We start from the raw sequence: 11,054 nt of genomic DNA on the forward strand, positions 1-11,054 counted from the left end.
CTGGCGCACTTTACTAGGAACTTACTAGTAAATCAAATATGCCATTCATGGATAAACCAATTAACCATACAATTTACACAGAGAGCATATGCACTTTAGCACTGGTTATCAGTGGTAAAGTCTCCAGAGTTAAAAAGCCAACAGCAACAGGTCAGAAAAAATAGGAGGCAGGAGGCAAAATGATTGGGGATGACCCTGCAAAAGGGCAACAGTCCAACACTGTAGCTCCATGAGCACTTTATGGGGCAGATTTAAGAAATGTGATGCTGCATCCAGTGCATCGCCACTTTTCTTGCACCCCATGGCGCCCCGCCAACGCCACCAGTTGTGCGCTGTATTAAGCATACGATGCACCATGGCAGTAGTTAGCTTTACGCTAGTTTGGTGCTTTGCAGGATTAGTGCTAAAAATGTAGACGCTAGTTCTGCAAAGTACATAGGGCCCATTTTAACAAATGGTTTGCCTCCTTTATATTGCCTGCTTAGATTTCCGTGTGCCATTTTTTCAGTCCCCCTAACAGGGGGGGAACGCCTCCCTTCATACATTATGCCTGGTACAGGCATAATGGGCCACAAGGGGTTACAAAGTGGTTCAATGCATGCATTGCACCACTTTGTGAATATGGTGCAGCGATTTTTAAAGCCTAACGCCACATTAGCGTCTAAACTATTACGCTAATGTGGCACTAGAGCTTCTTAAATCTTGGCCTATGTCTGGCCTGTAAGCAAGTGGAAGGATCTTTGGCTCATTTATTTTTTCCTGCCCCTCATATGCCTGGCCTATGAAAGCATGGATTATTCCCCAATGCAACAAACTTGGTTGCAGACAGCACCAGGATGCCTTACGACTCCTGTGTACTGAGGCTATGCAGTCGACTGCGCAGTATCTAAATACCTTTTCTGCAGTTGGTCTTTTAGATATACAGTGGTGGCCGTTGCCTGTTAGGGGCATATTTATAAACCCCTTGTGCCACCTTAGCGCCGCAATAGCAAACATTTTTTGACACTAACGTGACTTTTATGCCACACTATAGTTACAAAGTGGCACAATGCTTGCATTGCACCACTTTGCGATCCCTTGCACCAAATCATGCCAACGTCCGACATAGGCCCTCATTACGACCCTGGCAGTTGGCGGAGAAGTGGCGGTCTTACCACCAACAGGCTGGCGGTAAACAAAATGGAATTATGACCATGGCGGTTACCGCCATGGTCATCCGCCACTTCTCTGATCCGACCGCCAGGGCGGAGACAACCGCTGGGCTGGAGACTTGGGTCTCCAGCCCGGCAGCCGTCACAAGACCGCCGGCGGTATCACGACCCGGCTGACCGCTATGGATTTCATGGGGTTGGGAACTGCCATGAAATCCATGGCGGTAAGCACTATCAGTGCCAGGGAATTCCTTCCCTGGCACTGATAGGGGTCTCCACCACACCCCACCCCCGCTTCCTCCCCCTGCCCCCCCACCCCGTTGCCACCCCCCAAAGGTGGCAGGACCCCCCTCCCCACCCCTACCCCCAACATCGCAACCCAGACATACACCGTACACGCATGCATACACCACCAACACACATACCCGCACACATATCACCAAACATGCCAACAGCCACACACACAGTCATACATGCACACCCACATACAGACATACACGCACACATCCATTCAGACATACAGACAGACATGTACACATTTCCCAACACAACACGCCCCCCGCATGCATGCACGCACTCACACACCCCCTCTACATACTCACACGCACACCTCCATTCACGCACACAACACCCCATACCCCCTCCCCTAATGGACGATCAACTTACCTGGTCTGTTGATCCTCCGGGAGGAGACGGGATCCATGGGGGCTGCTCCGCCGCCAGCACCCCGTCAACAGAACACCGCCGCGCCGAATCCACTTCCCCACCAACCGCCAATATGGCTGCTGGTGGTTCTCCGTCCGGAAAAGGACGGAGGGCTGCCAGCAGTCATAATTCGCCAAGCGGAAAACCGCCTGCACTAGCGGTCTTCAGCATGGCGGTCCATCGGCGGTCTTGCAAAAAGACTGCTGAGGTTGTAATGACCACCATTGTGTTTGTGAGGGGGGTGTTCTGGCGCATGGAGGCCCGAAAAAATGGTGCAGTGAAATTTACAACATTTCACTGTGCTATTTTTCCCATAATTTTTAATGCCTGATCAGAGCAGGTGTTAAAATGACACACCCATTATAATCATTATATTCAATGGGCCTCCCTGTGCTTTTCTGCACTAGTGTCAATATTTTTGACGCTAGTATTGCAAAGCCTCTTCAATAGAGTAAAAAATGTTGATGCTATTGTGCTAATGACCGCCCTGGTGTGCCGTATTGTAAATATGGTGTAAGCATGGTGTTGCTAGGCGCTGGTGAGGGGGGGGGGGGTGCAAGAAAACTCTATGATGCGCCACTTTCTCGTAAATATGCCCCATTGTTTCCTGATATCGCCAGAGCATTAATTTTAGTTTTAGTTATCTTTTATGAATTGTTCTTATAGAGTTTGTTTTATAGTAATATGATATTGTATTTTAAATCATCTTGTTATATTTTTACTTTGATGAGATACGTGCATTGGCTGGCCTATGTTCCATTTGGTGATGTAGGCTTATTATGCTAATGTCACTGTGATTTGCTGTCTGCCTTTTTATGTATTTGCACTTTTATGTGGTGTACTTATTTATGGCGTTGTTTGTGTACTTTTATGGTTGAAAAATACAGAATAAAGTATTTTGATGATGAGAATGTCTTTCATAAGAATCTTTTGAAATGGGCTTGCTATTTGTACCTTTTGAACTTATTTCATTAGTTTGATCTGCACAATCTCTGGCGTGTCTTTTGCTGACTGTAATTTCTCAGTGTATGGTATTCTAAATATATTAGTAAATCCCTCATTTCATTTCAATTCTGCCTGTCTGTCAGGATATTGATGCAACCAGTGTTCCATGGCCTCTAAGTAAACTGGAGTGTTGACCCTTTCCCAAGGCCCTTCCCTCAACACCTCTGCCCTGAAAACCTCCTCCTGCTTTTTCCCCCTAAACCCAGAAGGTCCTTCCACTACATTTCAAGCGCTCATGTCAAAACCTACACAGTGATCTAAGATATGCTTCTTTGTTGAAGTTCCAAGTGTCCTGTCTCTGGGCTCAGATAAGACCGCCCCTCTCGCTCCCATCTCCCCCCCCCCCCACACACACACACACAAAAAACCCCAAAGTGTATTTGGCTGGAAAGGGAGTGTGAGGCAGTGACAATTCATTTGCAATATTCAGTCGGCTGGGGTCTAGCAGAGGTCATAGACTGGAGCCAAAGCTTGTTATGTACATCTCCAACTATTTTCAATGATCCAGCCCCTTTTTGCCCTGAATTTCGCACTGCATTTAAACAATGGCAGCCCTCTGGTGCTAACACTGTATGTCCTGGTCACATCCTTGTATTTGAAGAGTGCCACAATCCACTCTCAATGGTAAATGTCTCCCTCCACATTTCAATGTTGGTGGGCACTCTTGGTCATTTTACTAGTTCCCTTACAGCTTCCTTTTACCATTTCGCTCTGCCTGTTTGTCTATGTAGTATGCTCATACTCACTAGCTCATGTTTTGCTTTGGTACTTGTTAATAGATTTCCCCAAAAAGGTGCTACTATGCCAATATCTGGTAGTCTTACCTTTGTGCTGCTGGGGACCCCTAACCGGTTTTCCTTTCCTGTTTGCTCCTTCCCCTTCACCTGACTTTCCTGTTAGTCATGATCCTTCCCTCCATGTTTCTCCATTTCTTTCAATCCCTTTGTCCTCAATGCTTGACCTCCTTCTTGCTGCTTCTCTGCTGTTCTGTCTCGTGGTTCTCTGCCACAGACACTCACTGTGAGATCACTCTTGTGGGCCATTCCCTCTGCTCTAAGAATTTATCTCACAACTCCCATCAAGGTTTCTGGAATGCCTCAAAGATAAAACTCACATTTTGATTATGCTGGATCTGTCTGCTGCGTTTGATACGGTATCCCCTTCTCCCCTGGTGCAAGATTGCATCTCGCTGGGGTGAGAGATACAGCTCTGGATCTCTTAGAGTCCTTTTTGACCAATAGGAGTCACATAGTCAACTGTGGCAAGTTCAGTGCAGAACCTTTCCATCTTTCTGTTTGTACTATGGTGGAAGCCTCTTTGCTGCCCTTAATAAAGCTATGGTTTCCTCAACATCTTGGAAGGATGAAGCTCTTCTCCAGGCCACCATCTCGATTTTACTCACCAAGGCACTGAGATAATACTTTACTGCTCATGCATGATTTGGGCAGTGACGTGGTGGCCAAACAGCCACTGACGTCATCTGCTGATGCATCCTAGTCATTACTTTCCTAATGTTCCCTATATGGTGAGGGTGTTCTGCCCCACTGTGCATGTGTAAACAACCTAAGTGTATTTCTCGGTTTAACTTCTCTACACATTGAAAACGCATGTAAACTTAGATAGTGACCTTTTGTGTTTGTGCAGTAGCTCTGTTTGAATGTGTCTTGATCACATATGTTGGACAGAATGCTAAGTAATAGTAATCTCTTTGTTTTGTTTTAAAGCTACGACAAGAAACCAGAAGAAAAGTAATAACCACGTTTCAGACCTAGAAGAGAAATACTGCAATCTGGATGAAGTCAAAGATACCAATGCACGAATGGGCAGCTCTTCCTTCTTTCTGATCTGCTCCTTATATGTGCCATGAGGACAACGAGGGGAATTGTTTGTGTTTCTCACCTAGAGATGTGAATTTAGGAATGAACATTTGGAAGTGAATATTTAAAATAAGGAAACCTTGCCAGTGATCTTGTGTATATTTTAAAGTATAATTATTATTGCCAATTATGTGCCTCGAGCATGCACTTTGGTAGAGACTGATTATATTCTGTCATGCTCTGAATGTTATTTACTCCCTATGTGTTAGAAGAATTTTAACTAACATCACAAAGTTCACTTGTTTGACTGCATTGGCCAACAATCTGCTTGCTTATGATTCTGGATATGTGTTTAAGTGTTAAATCATGCAGGCTTGGTCAGCTAAGTTATTAGTAAATGTAGTGAGTGGTTGCTGGCAATGTTGTCTACCTTTTATCTCCTGTTTTACCTTGAATTCAATTTACCTAACATTATCCATAACATTGGCCATGACCTTGTCAGGCAGCTCGGGTCTGTGAAGATTCTAGCCGAAGAGTAACAATCCACAAACATCCAGACGCCAAACTGCAACTGAGTGATGCTATCACAAGAGATTTTCTCGCAGAAAGTTCACAGAAGCTTTTATTTCACATTGTGCTTTCACTGTCCTGTGTCTGACATGGATGCAGATTTTCTGTTAGTTACTCCAAAGGGGTGGTATTTTTCTAAACGATAAATAGGACACAATAATTATACTCTGTCCAGGATGCACTGGTGCCATACCCTTCAACTTATTCTGCATTGACTTTCGTTTTGCTGTTTTGTAAACTGTCACTTGTGTGCTTAGATTGGGGGTATTTGATTTGTACCCACATATCTCATACTAATTGACTTTACGAAAGATGTGAGTGGCCTTGCTTACTGCATTTGATGATAATACTTTGAATTGTTGTGGGTAATATCTAACGTTAACCCTGTCTCCTCGCAGAATACTTATTGTTTTTTTCAGGGCTTTCTCTCAGAAACATTGAGTTTGATGGCAAAGATGATTGCCTCTGCAGACCGCACAACCAGACCGGAGGAGCATTCTATATCTGTGTTTTATAAGTAATTACACCTGATATATCTACCTAGGTAGCATGGCTTTAAGAAATACTAGGGAAAAGCTGAACTTTCCTGGCAATTTAACGTTATTTACAAAAGAGATGATTGACACATATTATTCATATGCAATTGATGATGTTGCTCTTTTGTTTCTTCTATCAGAAGAGATTGTAGTTCTTTGTCTTCCAGAAAACAGGCATGCATCTGTTCTACTGGATGTGGGCCCATATTGATGTTCCAGTATGTGCAATATAACTTATAAGACCTTTTTTGTCCTCATTTTCAACCCAGGATAATGGGGATCTCCACAGCAAGTGTGACATGGTGTGCAATGCCTCCCCAGTAGAATAATCTTATTTCATCTAGGTTCTCAAGGATAACCATACTTTATCAAATTTACTAACTCAATCATGCAAGACAGCGAGCATACATTTTTTACATTGCCTGTGGCTGTTTTTAATTGCTTCAGTTTTATTTTAACTGTTTTCTCAGAATACACCTGAGAGTGTTAGTCATATTGATATTAAGCTCCTCCAGGAGGTGCCTGGTAGCTGCCTGCATAGCTTTAAGGCACAGAACTTAATTCACTCTCTGCTGCTACAGATGTCTCACAGTGGCCACTGCTAGTATTTTGTTAGTATCTAAAACAGGGTGGTGGGGTCTTGCACCCCTGTGGAAGGTCGTTTAAGTCCATGGTACAGCAAATAGCTGTCATAAAACTACACGGATAGTCCCAGTGGACTCCAAAGGTAACTCTAATCACATAGATCTCACTGAAAATGAAACTGGTTACATGAAGTTTCCCTTCAGGTTGGAGACTCTGATCGAGATGTTAAAGAAATACATATCAGCATGGGTTCTAAGAGAATGCCACACCAAACATTATAGGACAGTGGTTCCCAGCCTGGAGTCCGGGGACCCCAGGGGGGCCGCGAAGCCTCAGGGGTCCGCGACTGCTCAGAAAATTAAATAATATTAACAGATTAAGTCCCCAGGTTCCAGTAATGACTCAGTAGGGGGGGGTCCCCCAGATTCAAATAATGATTTAGTGGAGGTCCCCGGGTTCCAGTAACGATAAAGTGGGGGGTCCCCAGAAGTCAAAAGGTTGGGAACCACTGTTATAGGGAATTCATCAAGCAAGACTGTCATTCATGGTGCCGCTGGTATATTTGATATACATTGATTGTAAGTGTTCAGAATGCAGGAGAATTTTCTGATCAAAAGCAGCCATGACATTAATGCAAGAAAATTGTCCTCAGAAACATGCCACAGACATGCCTCAAATAGTTGTTTTATAGTTTGGGCATTCCAAGTAAGGTCCTGATAGCTGGATAAGAGTTTCATTGAGCAAAACCATTAGACTGTGAGACATGACTGAGTGCATTTTGTCATCTTTTGCTTCTGATTGTGTGGCCTTTTCCAGCATTCCTATGGTGGAAGTATCAGGCAAAGGGAGAGATACACACAACACGGCCCCCTCCTCATTTGTAGCATGGAGCATACCTGTGGAATACACGACAGGAACACTGTGGTGGCAATATAACCGTTTTTGGCTCTACAGAGTGCTCCTATCCTTCTCATCCCCACCACACCGTGAAGTCCTCCAGGCCTGTCCACAGGTCTGTGTTCCTTTTGGTGGCACTGGCAATGGTGGTTGCTTTAATATCGAGGTGTACAGAGGCACAGTGACAGTGTATGTTGATATAAAAAATCTGTCTCTTATGCACCACAATCCGTAAAAGTAATGTATAGTAATGAGAAAACTGAATGAATGCCAGTCAAAGAAATTGGCCCTAGTCGACAAGCCAGTTCTTTACATTTTCAAATGAATTTATGTTATCACCAGTAGATATATACAACGCACTTAAGCTGACTAAAGAATAATCTTCCTACAATGTAAACATCTAGAACTAATCGGAACAGTGACATTCTTTGATCTCATTTGTAGGTGCCAATAGATTTTGGGTAAAGCAAATCCTCAAAACTAAAACTATTTTAAACATGTATATGCAAAGCCTTTTGAGGATTTGAAGAGTGGTATATTTATCTTCCTATTTAGTTGGTATTCTAGAATAGTTAACCTGTCATTTTCTGGGATTCAAATGTACTAATAAATATTTTTGTGCAAGTAGCACAACAGGACATGACTTCACTGGCTCTTGTGCATGATTTTTGAGGCACGTGCTCCTCAATGTGTATATCTGTTTAACCAGTAAATATTTGAACAGTGACTGATTGCCCAAAACTATTGAGCAACCCAAAGATTGGGTCCTGCTTTAGTCAACTCTTGTATGCTATAAGTATTGTCTTCTCGAGATAAATGCTTGGCAACTACACAATTGTTTCCTCCAAAGTGATTTAATCACCTCTAATGATTTTAAGATAACTGTTTTGTCTGCTCCCTAATTATGTGTCTGCGTCTGCTTTCTGTAGTGTTACCTTCAGCATAACAATGGCTATTTTTATCTGACGGTCTGATGGTCTCATTATCTTTTGTTAATGCTTTATAATGGGCACAACCTAGTACCGTGGCAGTTGTCTAAAGAGAATGAACTCAAGGAAATGGCAGACAAAATAGGTGAAGGACTCTCTCGTTCTCAGTCAACAATTTGAATTACAAAAAGGAACACATCCGAGGTGTGAAGCAGGGAATTACTTTGTCCAACCCGAAGAAATGCTCACAAAACTCTGCTCACCGTCTTTACGAAATGTAAATAGTAAACCAGGAAAGGTTGCTCTAGTCTGGCGCCTTCACAGACTTATCGTTTATTTAGTGCACCTTTAGAACAAAAAGATGTGCTATACTCGAATAGGTCTCATGAAGCATTACATTTGTATAAATTAAAAAGTGACAGTGCTGGGATATGGCAGCTGACAAATTGAACTGACACTGCAGAAGTGGTCGTGTGAGTAAAAAGATGAAACTTAACAATACCAGTGGCAGTGTTAACTTTACACATTTTCATTTCTCTTTCCTGTGATGTTTGTTATCACAGAAATGTTCAGTTTTGTAACTGTATAAAAATTAGTCTATAGTGTTACCGATCCTCATGGCACTCAATTCATTAGCTAGGATCAAAAATATAAAAGGGGGAGCAGACCTTCCCTTAAATCTGCAACTACAGATCGCCGCGAAAGTTTCATCAGCCTTAGAGCTGTTTTACTGGCTGTTGCTATAGAAATCTAATCCCATCGATGACGGGCTGTTAGGTTGTCCCTGCTTATTTTCATTAAAAACAATAATATGAGCGTTGCAGTAAACAGCTCATAAAACAGTTGAGTTTTTATTAAAAAATTGTAAACATTCTCTTCAAACAAAATGCTAAATAATGTTCCCTTTAGCATAGTGAATGCTTTCTTAATGTTAAAGCCTGTGCGCATCCAACCTGTCTTACTGCCTTTAGTGAGCCACTGTTACTTTGTACATTGGACTGTGTGAAATGACCCTGCATAGTGTTCACACGCCTACGAACATTTTGCTCTAGCGTGGATGGACTCACTTCTGTGCCATGGTTACAAACATATTTTATTTTATTTTTATCCTCCAGAAGTTAATCTTTCTGCTCAAACCTATACTTTTTACTTCATTTGTGAAGTTGCTACTTCACACCCTTTTATTTTCCTTTTTATTTTGTGCACTGAATTATAACATTTATTTGTTTATTACAGGAAAATTGAAGATTTATCTACGGGAAACATGAACGCTTGTTAGTTAAAAGTATAGTTCATTTTATTTGGATTAGAAAGCACTATTTTTGACAGAATCAGCGTATTTTTGGGATTTGTTGGGTTCTCTGTCTGGTGCATACTTTTTCAGCCATTGTTGCATAATTGCTTTCTAGTAAGTCGTCATGAGAAAATTGGTTTAAACGTTACCGGGGTCCGCAAAATTTAGACATTTCCCCCACATAATCATATCAAATGTCGGAAAAAGTATGCAAAATTATACAAGAGGAATAATTTGGCACTACCCACTACTTTCTTAGTTTAAATGCACCCTTATGTGCAAATTGTACACGAAGTTGCAGTTTGCTAAGAAAACAGCACTATTTGCAACAGAAAGTGAACAGCAGCTGCCAGCCACTGGCACTCTGTTCTTTCCTTGTTCCACAGTGGGAATTTTGTCCCAAATTACTCTTAATTACACAAGAAGGTGCAATGGTGTAATGTCAGAAATTTTGCATAACAAGTGTAATTCAAAATTCCTTAAATTAAGTGAATTACTCCAGAGTAATTTAAATTTCACCCAAGTCTAATTGTTACCTAAAAATTATGTACAAACTAAGTGGTCCACAGTGAGAGAAAAGCAGCCATTGGGTTACTTGCTTATGTGTGATAAACAGGATGTAAGGACACACAGTTGTTCCAGGTTATTTCTTAACAAGTGGAAACCACAACAAATGAGCTACGGATTTAGGATATTAAATGTATACTGAGCAAATGCTTGCAATGACTGTTGTATGTAATGTTAATGCTACGGGTCTACCAAACGAGAGTGATTTAAAAGAGAGGACTCATATCTGTATAAAAAGAGCATTGGGATGATCGGTCTCTGCAGAATTTGAAAATGTTTGGTATTTGTTTTATAATTTCAGGCATAAATATATATTGAGTAGGAATCATTAGAGTATTAGAAATGTAGTAAAACTTGTAAAACCTCAATAGGTAGATTAGAATTGCACATAGTATATTTTATATTCCAATGCGTTTTTTACTATGTATCAAATGCACAAAGTAAAATACAAATGAATTGTTTTGGTAAACAATAACTATTCTAGTTTCGTTATTCAGATTGGAAATGTATAATCTGTAACCTTGATGTATGTAAGTTTAATTTAAAAATAAAAACCTGCTATCAACGCTTAGGGCTTATTTCGTGCAGTCATGGTTCTGTCTTTTATGATGTTTAATTGTTAACATAATCACACATTTACATTGTTGAATTTCACAATAAATGTGCTCCAACTGGTATGTTTTTTCATGTGTGTTCCTGTGAATACTTCCTCCAGATCCTTTGACAGACAGTACACCAGAGTTCTCCAGTATTGGATCTTTCATAGATTCACATGGTTGAAGCATTCCGTCGTCAAAGTGGGAGTCCCACAGTACTATAATAAAGCAATATGTATTACTGTAATAGATAGACTGGGATTGAACCATACGTTTTATAGCCTATGTCCTCTTTAAAAAAGGACAGACTGACCACAGGCTCTAGCCAATCAGGTGAGAGCACTCTCTAGAACACTCCTAAAGGAGGCTGATTTCCTCAGATTTTCTACCACAAGTCATGTG

At 41.5% G+C, this 11,054-nt stretch overlaps 1 protein-coding gene across 14 annotated transcripts in view; it reads left to right on the top strand.

Annotated features, from left to right (window-relative positions):
* Positions 1–10,634, top strand: part of LOC138288601 (protein prune homolog 2-like) — a 400,651-nt gene extending 390,017 nt beyond the window's left edge. For all 14 annotated transcript variants that reach the window (XM_069230106.1, XM_069230109.1, XM_069230100.1 and 11 more), the window contains one exon: positions 4,586–10,634. In XM_069230106.1, the coding sequence (XP_069086207.1) occupies positions 4,586–4,613 (28 nt within the window). In that variant the 3' untranslated portion in view covers positions 4,614–10,634. The remainder of the gene's footprint in view (positions 1–4,585) is intronic.
* The last annotated feature ends 420 nt before the right edge of the window (positions 10,635–11,054 follow it).

This window comes from Pleurodeles waltl, chromosome 1_1, assembly GCF_031143425.1.
Source record: "Pleurodeles waltl isolate 20211129_DDA chromosome 1_1, aPleWal1.hap1.20221129, whole genome shotgun sequence".
In the NCBI taxonomy this organism is placed as follows: Eukaryota; Metazoa; Chordata; class Amphibia; order Caudata; family Salamandridae; genus Pleurodeles; species Pleurodeles waltl.